The sequence below is a fragment of the Pleurodeles waltl genome, chromosome 6, assembly GCF_031143425.1.
Source record: "Pleurodeles waltl isolate 20211129_DDA chromosome 6, aPleWal1.hap1.20221129, whole genome shotgun sequence".
NCBI lineage: Eukaryota > Metazoa > Chordata > Amphibia > Caudata > Salamandridae > Pleurodeles > Pleurodeles waltl.
In genome coordinates this window covers 578,647,032-578,663,215 of record NC_090445.1, presented here as the reverse complement: position 1 = coordinate 578,663,215, position 16,184 = coordinate 578,647,032, and the positions used below count along the sequence as shown (strand labels likewise).

At 40.4% G+C, this 16,184-nt stretch overlaps 1 protein-coding gene across 4 annotated transcripts in view; it reads right to left on the bottom strand.

The window, feature by feature from the left end:
- FKBP5 (FKBP prolyl isomerase 5) overlaps positions 1-16,184 on the bottom strand; it is an 805,772-nt gene that overhangs the window by 294,596 nt on the left and 494,992 nt on the right. For all 4 annotated transcript variants that reach the window (XR_011204865.1, XM_069238765.1, XM_069238763.1 and 1 more), the window contains one exon: positions 6,084-6,240. Coding sequence is in view for 3 of the 4 variants with exons in the window: in XM_069238765.1 (XP_069094866.1) it covers positions 6,084-6,240 (157 nt within the window). In the remaining variant the exon portion in view is untranslated. The remainder of the gene's footprint in view (positions 1-6,083; positions 6,241-16,184) is intronic.

The following is a 16,184-nucleotide window of genomic DNA, read 5'->3' as shown; positions in this document are numbered from 1 at the left end:
GAAAGACGACCACCACTGAACAAGACACACAAGCTGAAACGTCAAGACTGGGCCAAGAAATATCTCAAGACTGATTTTTCTAAGGTTTTATGGACTGATGAAATGAGAGTGAGTCTTGATGGGCCAGATGGATGGGCCCGTGGCTGGATTGGTAAAGGGCAGAGAGCTCCAGTCCGACTCAGACGCCAGCAAGGTGGAGGTGGAGTACTGGTTTGGGCTGGTATCATCAAAGATGAGCTTGTGGTGCCTTTTCGGGTTGAGGATGGAGTCAAGCTCAACTCCCAGTCCTACTGCCAGTTCCTGGAAGACACCTTCTTCAAGCAGTGGTACAGGAAGAAGTCTGCATCCTTCAAGAAAAACATGATTTTCATGCAGGACAATGCTCCATCACACGCGTCCAAGTACTCCACAGCGTGGCTGGCAAGAAAGGGTATAAAAGAAGGAAATCTAATGACATGGCCTCCTTGTTCACCTGATCTGAACCCCATTGAGAACCTGTGGTCCATCATCAAATGTGAGATTTACAAGGAGGGAAAACAGTACACCTCTCTGAACAGTGTCTGGGTGGCTGTGGTTGCTGCTGCACGCAATGTTGATGGTGAACAGATCAAAACACTGACAGAATCCATGGATGGCAGGCTTTTGAGTGTCCTTGCAAAGAAAGGTGGCTATATTGGTTACTGATTTGTTTTTGTTTTGTTTTTGAATGTCAGAAATGTATATTTGTGAATGTTGAGATGTTATATTGGTTTCACTGATAATAATAAATAATTGAAATGGGTATATATTTTTTTTTGTTAAGTTGCCTAATAATTATGCACAGTAATAGTCACCTGCACACACAGATATCCCCCTAACATAGCTAAAACTAAAAACAAACTACAAACTACTTCCAAAAATATTCAGCTTTGATATTAATGAGTTTTTTGGGTTCATTGAGAACATGGTTGTTGTTCAATAATAAAATTAATCCTCAAAAATACTACTTGCCTAATAATTCTGCACTCCCTGTACATCCTTTTTGTAAGCCATTCTGTGTATTGATTTTTCTTGTTACAGTATCATTTGTATTTAGTTGTACTTGTGTCCAGGACCCTTTATGCAATTCTATTAACTATTTCACCAAGACAACTAGCATGCCTCAAAATGCCATTTTTCTCCATAACATATTTCTATCAACTAGATCAAATGTACTTGACAGATCGGTAAGGGCGACATATGAAGGATTTCCTTTATGAGCAATATCTTTCTCTGCCAATAACTTTAATGCATGGCACCTGTCAGTTGAATATTTAGGTCTAGGGCCAATCTGATTTTTAGTTAATATTCCTGCTAATTATAGCCCCTTTTCTAGATATCTCAGCAGATATCTTGCAAAAACCTTTCTCAAGATATCTGTTATCTCAGTTATCCTATAATTTTACTTAAAGATTTGATCATCATTTGTATAAACAGGAATTCTTAGACCACAAGTTTAGAATCTTGTTAATTTTGTTAATTTTAGGATTGCCTTGTACAGGAAGTATACCAAGGAAGATTACATTTGAGGATCCAATTTCAAAATATGTTAAGTGTGGGGAACTTAAGTTTGTGACTGTCTAAATGCTTTGATATGATCCTCTATTTCCGTTAAAACTGGAACATCTACAGCCAAGTCATTCTTCTTTCACATGCTACTAGCATTTTGATTGATGTTACTTGGATTCATTTTTTTTATACAGACCGTCAAATTAGGAATTGTGCTTTGGGAATCTATAGTTAGATTGTACCTCTCAGTAATAAAGCCTATTCAGGTGTTTTCTTCAATTGGAATAACAGTACTTCTCAATTCTCCCTTGCTGTGCCTGACTAAATTCCAAAATTTTCAGAGAGGTTAACATGCCTTCCAAAGCTTTTACTCATAATTTGTTTTCCTCATCTCTATTGTAAATTGTTTTTGAAATTCCTTACTAAATGCAACTCTCTCCTTCGCACTGATTTTGGAAATCTCTCTAATTTGTTTACTCAGTCTTTTTTCAACAAAGTGCTTCAGATATCTTCTTTTACTTCACCACGCTGTGTGTTATTGCTTAACTCTTATATTAAATGTTTACTCACATCTTTATGGATGTAATATAGATTGTTAATGTATTCCCTGGTCTCTGATGTAAAATACTAGCTCTGATCAATTTTATTCATTTTAAACAACAGTTTTTATAGAGGCTGACCAGCATGATCTATTTGTAGTCACAATGTTAAAGTGCAGCTCCAGATCTCATGTTTCTGTGGCACACACTTCAACATTATCCAAAGAGATATGTGAACACTACCATAACTACTAAAATGTGAAAGTCCTTTATCAAACAGAAGACTTCCAGGGATATTAAAACGCGTACCTCTCACTGGTAGATCACTTTTGTTCTCCCCATTTATTACTTCTAAACTACGAGCTTTACAAAGGGAGTCAAAATCCATTCCTCTCTCATAGGCTACTCTTTTTGACAATATATTAGCAAACACATTTATCATGGATTCTTCTTGGTTCCAAGACATAGTTCATTGTGGTATATGTAAGGACTTTTTGCATTAAAATTCACCAGCTAACATTATTGGACAGCTTGGATATTGCAATTTTATTGCCTCTAAATTCCAACTAAGAAGCTTTAAGAAACAATAATTTTATTTTCCTGGGGGAATGAATATATATCAATTATATTTTTTTTAATCCTCTAGAGCCCCTGATCCCTTTACTGATAAGGAAAGAGATCAGTAAAACTAAGAATTTATCCTGGTTATTATAATTGTTCTGTGGAGAAGTGTGGCCCAATGGTTAGAGTGGCAGACTCTGATGCAGAGATCTGTTCCAGGACCAGGGTTCAAGTCCTGCCTTGGTGGGTCTTGGGATCAATTCCCTTGGACCTGATAAGTCTCGCCTTGGTGCCTAATCTAATTGATGGGTCTAACTCTGGGCAATAGCTTCCTTAATCTCCACAACATCGCTGACAGTGCTTGGATGCCTGGCTTCACCCTAGGGGTTGCCCAGGAGTGGGGGCCTCACAAGGAAAAGCCAGGAGAGGCTCCACAGTGGTATGCGTACAGCACCTTGAGACCCTAATGGGTGAGTAGTGTGCTATACAAGTGTGAAGTTTATGTTTTTTCATTACAAATGACACTAAAGTGGGTAGTAATATCCTTAGCCCACCCATGGGACAACCACGCTTTCTTTCCTTGCCTTAATATTAAACTGCATAGGACTGCTAAATTCCATTTCCAACACAGCTCATGTTTTTTGCAAACCAGAATCATTGATTGATCAGTTTTATATAACGACTCAAGCCCCTTTATATGCCATATTTCTGCAATTCTCAATTAAGATATATTGTTAGTGATCAAAAGATTTTTAGGTGGAAATTTAGGATCGGTTACAGCAGCAATCCAATTCCAGTCCTTATTTTCAGATATATTACTATGCTCATTTGTGTCAATTCATCTGTATCTGTATTGTAGATAACAACAGTGTTTTTTGATCCATTGTCAATTTTTGTTTTCTGTTGTCAATGTTCTTAAGCAATGAGTGCAAAACACATTTTGCAGACAGGCAATTTTTTCATCAGCAGGAATAACATATATACCCAATTTACTAAAAATGACAAGTAACTTTAAAATTTCTTCTGTAATTTTTTAGAAATCAACTCTCCTTTATTTGTTATTTCATAGCGATTTGAGATTTCAAAATGATACTAAAAGCACTTTAACTAATGTTACAGAGACTAAGCATGGAGAGCATGGAACTTTATGGTTTGATCTAGATTTAGTTGGTCCTTCCTCTATTTGATGCTACTCTATGTTCCAGATACGTTTTTCTAAACTAACTAGAATTCTGTGACATTTCAATTGATACAATAGTGTTTACATCACTCTGAATGTGTTCCTATTAATCGGTTCTCCCTTTTTTAACAATATTGTCTCTGATTCCTCTTTTTCATCATAGTTGTATTTATGCTTCAAGTTTAGTTAGGTTTTGGTGATCAGCCTGACTTAGTTGGCAGAGAAAAGACCTGTGCCATTGGATTTAATACATGATTTGATCCTTTCCCATGGCATGCATCAGTTCTGTGATACTTCACTTAAACATTGATTATTCTAGAAACTTTTTTGTGATTTTCATTTTCTGCTTGTAAGTTCTTAAGATGATATGCTTCCATATTGATTTGTTGGTTTTATCAATTTGCTGAGTCTTCTTTGTCTCGGCAGACACCAATCACTATATATTTACTTTGCTAACCTTTAGTTATTTTTGTTTGTCTCTATTGTCCAGTTCTGATGGTAATGAATTTAAGATTAATATCAACAGGTCTAACTAGTGATTGGCATCAATGGCAAATGTTTCCAAAACTTTTAACACAGATGCCAGTATAGACTGAATCGACATCAGCATGGGGGACCCAAATACAGGATGAATCACTGAGGCATTCTCTCGGTTTGTATCACTAACACTTTTGTGTATTATAGGAAAAAAATGTTCCTCTAGGTGTAATAGAGTCTTTTCTGTAGGAGAAAATACCACATAACAGAATCAACGTGGTTCCTTTTGTTGGTATTGTAGTAACCTGAACAAATACAAGTCTATTAACTAGACTACTATAGAATTCACAATTTCCTATTTACTCTTACTAAACAATTCCCAATTTCCAGATAACGTTGAGTACAGAAGCATTTCATTATGACACTGGAGCCATTCCTTGAAGTGTTGCCTCCGGTAAAACAGTTTTATTACTATACAAATTCTGGTACAATATTTATTTATACACACATTTAAGGTTTTAGCAAAGCCTTAGATGGGTTTACTTTACATTCTAATAGGCTCAATATCAACCCTCGAAGTGCAGTGCTTGCTTTATGAATTTCCACAGCTGTTTCTGTTCTTTTAAATCATAACTGTGCACTTTGACAATTTTCTTATGAACCACTACCTTTGTTCATATCCATTTTCTAATCATTACTGTGTTTTCTGTTATGCTTTTAGGTCTTCCAGGTGGTCAATTTACCTCAGTGGCATATTTACTGTTTTTTATTTCATTGCTTGCATTAAAAGTCTCCTTTTGTGGGGATCTAAGATGATAGGACTGTTTCCAAGAGAATCAATGCGAAAATTGTTATCACTTGACAATTTTTCAATAGATGAGGGCTTTGTGCCAACTTTCACACAACTTTTTAACCTTGGCGCCTCCATTCAAATCAGTAAACTGTTCTATATTTTTTTAAGTTGGGCCTTTATTTATTTTGAGCTTTGATACTTTCCTAGGTTTGTTATTGTTTTTCTTTTATATTTGTGTTCCTTAAAGTCCAATAGTGAAGTAAATCTGCATGTTTCTTTTCAGTATTTGAGGACCAAGGAGCACTTTTGAATGTTACATGTATACTTAAAACTTCTTTAAAAAAAAAAGAGAACAACATTTCTATGCTGTTTTAATTTTTTAAGTATGTTTTAATTATAAAAAAAAATAAAAAGGGGGTTTTAGATTCAGCTCACCCAAGGAAATAAACAAGTGGTTAAAATAATAATAAACATCTCATTATAGATAAGGAACACAATCCCTCATTGCAGTGTTAAAGACAATACATGCAGGCCAATCGTATGAGTGTACGGTTATAGCACATGGTCCACTGTGCTACTTTGTTGCTTCAGAGTGAGTAAGTTGACACCATCATCCGGACTGACCTTACCATGTATAAGCTACAGGACAATATCTACAAGGATCTATTGAACTGACTGATAAAGAGGATGACTCTGCTGTTATCAACAATTTTCGAGGCTCCGTGATCCAACAGAGTGCTCCAGGGCCATCTAAAAGGAGAATGAGTTACATGACAATCCTACAAGTTCATTTTATCAGAGACTGGGGTACAGAAAAAAATTCTCCATGCACTGTATTAGCTTGAAATAAGGTAAGAACATAACTCCTACCCTGCGACTTAGAATAGCGAAGGACAGAACACAGACCTCCAGGCTTTATATTGCTGCAGAGTAGGGGAGAGGATGCTCTTCTACAGCCTGTCTTATTGTGAGGGAAGTATAGGAAACAGTTCAAACCTGGTCTTACCTTGGAGACAGGTATAGGACACAGTGTTCTCCTTTTTGCATTTTCTCCAGTGCTTTGTCAATCCCAATAGGAATGTTGTGATCTTCCCCTTCTCCAACAACAAAAGTCACATCCCGGCAGTCAAAAACACGCCCATCACATCGACCCTCTACATGAACTAAAACAAAAAAAGTCAGTTTGCCATAGAATAAAGTAGCTACAAACTTCCAACCAACACTGTCTGCTTATCCATCATTCTCATTCCCCTCTCATTAAATAAAAACATATTTACCACTCCAACCCGTAGCTGATATAATAACTCCTTTCCAGTTGAACTGCTCAACTCCTGCTCAAAGCCACAACAGATGTACATGATTTGCATTTAGCAGGGTAAGTTAATGAGTGCAGACTTCAAGGCAGTAAACAAGAATGGCGGTCCAGCAAGGAATACGAGCTTAGGGCAGATAAAAAGTACAGGTCAGTGAAGTACATAGACTGATTGAAAACAGAAAGTATATTCATAGTAGTAAAGAACATAGATGGAAGATCATTTAGGAGGTTTGACCAAGACCCGGAAAGGTAGCCTGCAGGGCACTGGGGAGCATGGATGGTGACAATGACAATGCACAGACTCTGTATTAGATCAGGTAAAGTGATCTAATACAGTGAAGAAGAAAGAACACACTAAGGAGAGAGAGAAAGGAGTGGTGGATGTGAGGCAGTGTGAAGCAAGTATAGAAGGTCTGTATAGTGTCCATCTTCATGGATAAATGGATAGTAAAGAACATGGATCAACAGTGAGGAAGGAGTGCCGTCTTGGGAGGAAAGGAGTATTGCACACAGGTTCTACTAAAGGTCATGCCCAGTTGGCAGAAAGGAGCATGGGCTAAGCGTTACAAGTGCAGTCTGTGGAGCAGTAAGGAGAGATAAAACAGCACAGTCAATGACACAAGCATTAATAAGATGAATTTCCTAGAGGGATCAGGTGTCTGTAACCTAGAACACAGATAGCACTACTGACGGTCTTCAGAGAAAAAACATTCCATCTTACAATACATTTCTAGTTAAGTTAGTCTGAAGAGGCATTCTTTCTTGAAGTTTCCTATCAGTCTACCGGTTTTCGAATATTCACATCATGGAAGCAAAGTTGTTATTGTTCATACATGGCTCACCAATTACCCGCGTGGAGTTGAGTTTGCAAACGTAAACTACTTACCTGTATCTACTGCTTTACAGTGTTGCTTTTGTTTCATTCAATGCCTGTCCATCAGGCCAAGATCATCATTATATCAATAGCTGTGTGCTAGATAAATAATTCACTTAAATAATCCAGCATCGTCACATTCAGGCTGATTTTCACCCAAGGACAAAATAGATGAGCCCTGGAATTTAGCACCCCCACGTGGGGAGCAGAAGTTTAATATCACATTGTATAGATGGTTACATTCATCAACAACCTCACTGAGGATGACTGGTTGCATGGCAGCCTATGAAAGATATCAAAGCTGATGAGCAGTAGTCACAGGAAACTGACTTCATATCCTCCTGCATTGGATCTTTCATAGTTCAACATGCTCTGACACAAGACCAAGCAATATTTTAGTTTTTGAACGCTGGACAGCAAGAAGTCACCTTTAATGTTTTTTTCCACAAAACTCCTGGATTCACTTGCACGTTCACTTTGTCTTTAGCATCTATGCAATACTGGTTTACAAATATCTGCAGAGTTCTTACCATTTTCACATTATATGCTTCTTGTACTGTTGTTGTTAAAAGCTACAGTTGTGTATGCCAAGAGTCTCTGGAAAATAGGCCAACGCATTAGTGCAATAAAAAAAAACACACTGATGATCATGCTCCCTAGTTTTCTACATATCATATAGCTATCTACCAGAAAAATAATTTTTATGCTATTTCCTTTTACATTTGTGCAACAAACTAGTTCAAAATATTTCAAGGCAATGTGTTTCTTGAAGAAAATTACTTAGGACACCTCAAACAAGCACTTGCAGTCTTGCTGGATGATATTTGCTGTCTTCCAGGTTTCTCCTCATTGGCGATCCCCAGAAGTGGTAAGTATCACTGGCAAATGTATATGCATTTATCATACATAAGGAAAGTGTACCACTTGTAATTACCTCCAGACCCGTACCTTGCCTCAACAGTGCCGGCGGTCCACCGCCTTATACAGAAATCCTTCTCTTGACACCCCCTCTTCCCCCAAAACAATGTGCTAGGAAGGGGGTCTCGAAGAGTCCTGGTGATTTATGGCTGAAATAGTCTCAAAACTAAAAAGTGCCTGGTTATTCCATTAGAAATACATTATTATATGCGCGGCAGAAGTGTATTTCCTATTTTCGTCTTAGCAAAAAGAGAGATTCATGCACTTTCATCAGGACTAAATGCATCGCTCCATTTTCTCGATTTAAACATCAGGGCCTCATTTACAAAGCTATTTTACATTCACAAAGGTCAAATCTGAGCCTTTGTGAGCGCACAATTGTGTTTTTAAATGTCCAAAATAGAAACTGCGATTCGGTACCACCTCACTGAATCGCAATTTGTGTTATATATACAGAATTGTTATTTACAAGGGGTGTTGTAAAGGACGCCCCTTCCAAATACCGATTCCTTCACTTATGTATTCATGTTTTGCGATGGAAATCCGGTCACAAAACATGAATACTTTACCACTAAACCCAAATTGGTGGTAACCATTCACAAAGGGGTAGGGGTTGACAATGTCGACAAAAACATTTTTTAGGGGTAGGCAGTTCTTTGTGGACTATTGCCTGCTCCTAAAAATGTTGTTAAAATTACTAACTTTCTTTTTTTAAATGTATCCTATTTTCATTTTAGGAAAACAGGTTGCAAATTTTTTTTTTTATGTAAAAGCAATCACAGTGACTCTAACTAATCATAGTGTCTCTCAATTTGCAACCTACCTCATGCCTATACGGTAGGCTGAAATGCGACCCACTAGGTATGCAGATTGCACCAACTTCTACTGAATCCATTTTAGTAGATCCCTAATAAGAAATCACAAATTGCAAATCCTTATTTGATGCAATTTATGACTTCTTGTTAGGGATCTTTGTACATCAGACCGCTGCTGAGTTTTAAGCATCCTCATCAAGACAGAGGATATTTGCCCAGAATACAGTAAGAACGAACACACTGACTTTAAATTAAATCTCCTAATTTGTAGAGTTCATATCTTATAACTGGGTATGATTCAGCCACCTATTAACGACAATACACCACCCCCATACATTACAGATATCTGAAAAAACTTGTACGATATGAAATAATTGATAAGATAAAGGCCTGAGTTGTCATGGCCTGGATAACGGTTGATCTTGACTAGAAAGGCCATAATTAAGGCAGTAAATGAGTAGGGAAATTAAGGTCCTTTATGGAGTCTATGTTAGCAAAGGGCAATTTCATAGCCAATGTACCTATAGCTTTCAACTACTGCCAATATGTTTTGGTAAAAGACATGTAACAGTAACAAAAGTGTTTCCTTAATAAGAACTACTGAATCTGTATGTTTGAGAATATCTGGATTTCACTAATGCTTACTGCAAATCAGTTTTTTACAACAGATCTTTAATATTGTATGAAGTCAATTAATGATGTGAACTGTAAAATGTTAGTATCAGATGAACAGACAGAATGTCAGAACTGTGTTCACTTCACACATAGGATCCGGTCAACATATAATTTGTACTGTCTAGCCAGACTTTAGAGAAACTAGATTGAGAATACATGAATACCAACACAATTTCCAGTAGTGGACCTCGGATTCATTCTCAGTACACCCTAGCTCAGGCCTGGTAGTGCGACAAAGAGTAGTCAAGCTACTTGGAAGAACATGTTTAAAGCATTTCACAATACCAATATGGACGATAAGTAAATGACACGACTCAATAGAAAGCCAACAATAATTTAGAAAAATAGATTAGATTTTAATCTTAATTCAAACACCAACACAAACATTGTAGCTTTTGTACAATCAGTGTTGTGAATTTTTAAGTCTTTAGAAAATACAGTACTTTAGAGGATTAAAGGGTTTCCATTCAAGCCAATGGGGAAAACAGCAGTGTGCACTCGGGCACTTGTAGGTTACATTGCCCAGGGAGTTCAGTTGCAAAGGTGACTTAACTGTCCTTGGTGCTAAATGGTCCTCAGTGGCTGGTGCGTTTTGCACTCTGTTGCAAAACTGGACTTGGGAGTGGAATCACACTCTAACCATTGTAAGTAGAGGTCTTTGGGGGGCCAGGACCAGGAATCGACAGTTGGATCTTCATCACCTCGTCCGGCGGTTCCCAGTGCAGAGGCGACTTCTGGCTATCAATCACGGGGCTGGTCGTGCCAAAGATGCTTTGTTGCTCCAGTCAAAGTCACTTAGTTCAGGCTGAAAACCACAGGAGAAGGGTCGCTGGGGGGTTCTCTAGAGTTGGTCAACGTTGTGTGGCTGTCGGTTTCCGGGCAGGCGACAGAGAAGCCTTAGTAGCTGTAAGGGTGGTCCACAGGCTTTCTGGCAGCTGGAGGTCGTGTGGCAGGGAGTAGAAGATTGGAACTTGGCATGGGCCTTACTCCCATTGTTTAGATGCTGGCCACAGAGTTTGTTTAGGCTCAGACACTTAGAGCCTGTCAGGTCGCAGTTCGTTGATCTCAGCCCACCTTTACTCCTGCAAGTTACAGGCGACTGGTACCACCAGTTAGGGGAGTCTTCCTTGGATTCTCGGTGTACACTGGGGTCCCTCCTCTTCCTGGGACCAATGAATCTTCACCTCGGGCACATGTCGGGCACTTGTTTCCAGTACTGGTCTCCATAGGTCTCTCTGTGTCCTCTTCTTCGCCCTGGGGGATAGAGTCCAGGGCAGGAAGGGCTTTGTCCTCCACTGGGGGGACAGCTACTTACACATCAAAGGTGGGGAACCCTTTGAGGTCCACCACCCTAATGCTTTTCTCACTAGTCAGCCTGGGAGGGAGGATGTGTGACCTCCTTCCTGCTCAGGCCCTTTGTCGTTTGTCCTGCCAATGTGCTAGCACCATCAGAAGGAGGTCAGACTCTTGTCTGTGATGGCAGAGGCTCGGGAGAGCCCGGTACAGATCTCGATAACTTGGTGGGCACCCTCTAAGGGTGCCACCTGGACATCTGCTTTTTAAACCTAAACATGGGCATCATCTTCAGGGTTAAAAAGCACAGTATCTGATACCAAACACAATGGAATTTGGCCGCACCATTGCAAAGCTGGACATCTGAGCAGTGGTCAGATGCCAGCCCATGTTATCCAATGGACCGCCGGTTAACCGGGCCAACATTGAGTTTTAAATGCCAGCAAGGGGGCATATGTGCTTCTGCACATATGTCCTCACTCATGGGACAGTGCAACCTTCCTCCTGGGCTAGAAGGGGCCAACCTTAGGGGTGACTGACCTGTCCATGGACAATAACAGGGACTCTACCTGCACCTGATGTGGGCAGAGTCTCACTTGAACAGCAGGCTGTTCATGCAGGCTGACATGGCAGCTCTGCAGTCTCTCTTTTACTTGGGTTACTCAGGGTGGCACAGTCAGTGCTGCAGCCCGGGTAACCCCCTTTACCACCCTTGCCCTGGGTACCATTTACTAGGGACTTACATGGGCGATAATTGACCTATTCAATTTGACATACAATTTAAGGGAAAGAGTACTGGTACTGGGGTCTGGTTAGAAGGTCTCAGTACACTGACTGGTCGAAAACAACTGCAACTGACAGCAAAAAGTGTGGGTGACCATCCAAAAAGGGGCCCTTTACAACAAAATGCTACAGTAGTAGTATTGGTCCAGTTGTTGTTGGTCCTCTACAAAGGTAAGTGCAGTGTGACTAACAATATAGATTAATAATTACTCATTAACAGTAGGTGTTTTAGCCATGATACAGCTTGCTGCCAGTGATGTCAGTTGTAATGTTTGGGAATCAACAACTAACTACATGTAGAAACAGTTAAAGGAAGCACAGCATTATATTTCTGATACTATCCATAAAACAGTTATTTTATTATTGTCCAAATACTGGACAAATGGACATTTTTACGCAGTTCAAAACAACATCGTTTGAATTACTCAGGATAGGTAACAGGTGTTTGGTCGCTGCTTGGGACATTTTCAAGGGACAGCAGTTCATGGGGTGATTTCTGATTCGGGAGGTAAAAAGAAGCACAATTCTTGTAGGTGATGGAGGGGATGCCAGTTGTTAAGGTTGACAACAACATACATTCCTTCATCATATGTAGGTTACACAGGTGTGTACCATCGAAAGGGTTGGTTAACAGGATGCTGCTGCACAGTAAGAGTTACTGCAGCTGTCATCAGATTAAGGACTTCTGGCTTTCCGAACATTTTCTGCATTGCAAAGTTCATGGCTAATAATAATGCCCAAGATACCTCTCAGAAACATGTAATCTTGTGCGACTTAAACCTACATATATCACGAAAAGAAGCACCTTTTTGTGTCAGGACATGCCTCTTTACATCAAGGGCTTAATGAGTGGATATGTTGCTATTCATTTTTAGATGGGCTATAAATAAAGTGGTTCTTCTCATATTCTAAAACGTTGGCCCATAAAACCGCGCATTCATGCCATGCACCTTGAAGTAGGTCTATACCTGCTATAAAAAAAACTGCTAAACAAAACAATGTTAGCGATATAAATATGTTATCATCTGAAGGTGTCCTGGGAATACTGATTTAAACCCAGGCCTTTGAAAGCAGAGGCAGTAATTTATTTTCTGGACAGGAGATCATCACATCATGAAGAATGTACACTCCTTTATAACTAATAGGAACATCACAATTTTGATGAGGTAAACGAGCCTAGCCATCCTTATTGGAGCAGGCGCACAGACATCCAGTTATAGAGGAATGCGGGGCCCACCGCTCTGTAAACGTGTCGTATTTCATTCCACAATCATGGTGCAAAAGGGTTCACTGCTCTCTTTCACATCGCGACATTGCATATGTATAAAGAAATGTTGCTGAGGCAGCGCTGGACTCTGGAAAGCACTGGCCTGGGCATTTTGTCCCCTCTGACAACCCTCCCTCTTGCGGGGCAGTTTGAGGAAAACAATCATTTGCAATGGGTTTCGCGTTTGCTCGAGTTAAAGCTATTAGCGTTGTAAACTCCTAACCGGACTTTTCCTGCCACATAAACTGAAAAGTAAAACAGTTTCACATAAGCGAGAGGCCGGCCACCATGAGCGTAAAGCAAACACACAAAAGGAAACAGAAGTTCGCTCACAGTGAAACGTATCAGCAAAAATACAATTATCCATGTAACCAGCAAAAATGCAATTATCCATGTAACCGGCAAAAGTGCAAATATCCATGTAACAGGGTCGATGTCATGCAAAGTGCTCAACTACTACCCAGCGAGATTGCGCTGCCTACGAATTAAAGAGAAAAAGTAGTCCAGAAACCATAATGCAAACATGGAGCCTCGTATGTTTTCAGTATTTGCCCGGTGCGCTTGAGGCGGGGTAAGCACCGGAAAGGCATTACGCATGCATGCTTTTCAGTAATTAAATCAAGCGAATGTTAAAAGGCAAGCCCACAAACCAACCAAACTGATGGGCATGAGATAGGGGGTTAAAAGAGATTACACCAGGGACAGAGAGACCCCAAAAATGAATCTACACAGAGAAAAAGAGAAATACAAATATAAACAGAAGCCAGTGATTAAATATTCTGCTACTGTTCCTCAAGCAGTCCAAAACAGAAGGAAAAAGAATGAGCTAAAAGAAAACTTCCCCATAAGTAGATTTTATTAAACAAAATAAAATGTGTGAGTGAAATGTCAAAACATTACTTTTAATTATTTTTTCCTTGCAAAATAAAGATAAAAAGGTTACAGTAATTTTATCCTTCTATAGAAAGTCAGATAAAAGAACGGAAGGTCTGTCAATGTGCAATGTTGAGATAAAAATAAAACAAGCGCCGGCCATAAAGTGACATTGCTGTGTTTTTTACGTGTCTTCTGTCAAAGACCTATTGTGTACAATACCAATACTTGCAGTGGGCTTTGGGCCAGCTCACTGCTGACCACTGGTTGGCTTTCTTGACAGTTTCATTGGCTTGCTTCTTTTTTATAGCTTTGCTTCATCTTTTTGTGTTAGTCCTCTCCTGGATCATAGCATCTTTACCATCTTTTTGAGTGGATCACTGGTATCCTTCCATTGCTTATAGTGAGGGAACTACTTTTTTCTTTTGCACTGTGAGCACATGTGTTTTCTTGTGAGCTCCTCCACAGTTCAATTCAATGACCCTGTGCTCTCAATGATGCTAACCCAGCTGCCCCTAGCTCACCTGTGGACTCTCTCACACCTTCCTACTAAGCTCATTTTTCAAAATTTAACACCCCCACACACCTCCTTCATTGATCTCCACTCTTGCTGCTCCAGACGCTAATCCATGTTTATTTCAGCCTGGATGCTCCCCTTCTCACTCCATTGTTACTCCCCACCCCTCCATGCTGCATTCTTTTTTCAATCTTAGGGGCATATTTATACTCCGTTTGTGCCGGAATTGCGTCGTTTTTTTTGACGCAATTTCAACGCAAAACTAACTCCATATTTATACTTTGGCGTTAGACGCGTCTAGCGCCAAAGTCCATGGAGTTTGCGTCATTTTTTAGCGTGGACACCTACTTTGCGTTAATGAGATGCAAGGTAGGCGTTCACGTCTAAAAAATCGACTCCGAGGCATGTGCGTCGGATTTATACTCCTGGGCAAAATTCACACCCGGGAGTGGGCGGGTAAAAAAAAATGATGTACGGCCGCTTTTGCGCCGTTTTTTAGCGCCTGCAAAAGGCAGGCGTTAAGGGACCTGTGGGCTCTGAAGGAGCCCAGAGGTGCCCTCCCATGCCCCCAGGGACACCCCCTGTCACCCTTGCCCACCCCAGGAGGACACCCAAGGCTGGAGGGACCCATCCCAGGGACATTAAGGTAAGTTCAGGTAAGTGTTTTTTTTTGTTTTTTTTGTGGCATAGGGGGGCCTGATTTGTGCCCCCCTACATGCCACTATGCCCAATGGCCATGCCCAGGGGACAGAAGTCCCCTGGGCATGGCCATTGGGCAAGGGGGCATGACTCCTGCCTTTGCTAAGACAGGAGTCATTTCTATGGGGGTTGGGAGTGAAAAAAAATGGCACAAATCGGGTTGAGGCGAAAAAATTGCCTCAACCTGACTTGCCCCATTTCTTGACGCCCAAGCCCCATATCCCCCTACGCCGGCGCTGCCTGGTGTACGTCGTTTTTTTCCACGCACACCAGGCAGCGCCGGCGGCTAACGCCGGCTAACGTCATTGATTAAATACGGCGCCCGCATGGCGCTTCAGAATGGCGTTAGCCGGCGCTAATTTTTTTGACGCAAAACTGCGTTAGCGCAGTTTTGCGTCAAAAAGTATAAATATGGCCCTTATTTTTTAATAGGGCTCAGCAGCTGACCTTGAAGAGTGAGGAACCTGAAAAATTGTGAATTTGCAATACTTGACTGAGCATCGGGTTTTAAGGAGGATAAACAAAGCCAGGATGATCTTAGTGAAATCACATGATATGATATGATATGGATTTGTATGAGCGCACAAATGCCTTGCGGCGTCAAGGTGCTAAAAGATTAGGCCTGCTATACCGCTTGGCAGTAGGCTGACTCCTGATTGCACTGATGAAACTAACCTCCTTACAGTGAAAAAAGATAGGTCTTTAAGGCCTTCCTGAAAGGAGTATGCATCTTCAAACAAGTAAGATGATAAAGGAGGGAGTTCCAGAGCCTAGCTGCTGCAACTGAGAAAGCTCTGCCTCCCCATCTCTTTTTCCGAATTCTGGAGACAACAACCCAATTATGATCTGTTGGGCAAAGATTTTTCATTGGCATATACCAATAAAACATGATTTTGATTCCATAGGGACTTACACTGAACAAAGCTTTATGAACAATACAAAGTGCCTTAATCATAATGTGCTTTTTCACCAGAAGCCAATGAAGTTCCAGTAGGCCTCTGGTGTTACATACTGCGTGGGACTTCTCACCTCTGGATACCGGGTTGGCGAATACACCAAGTCTTCTACAGGTTCTGGA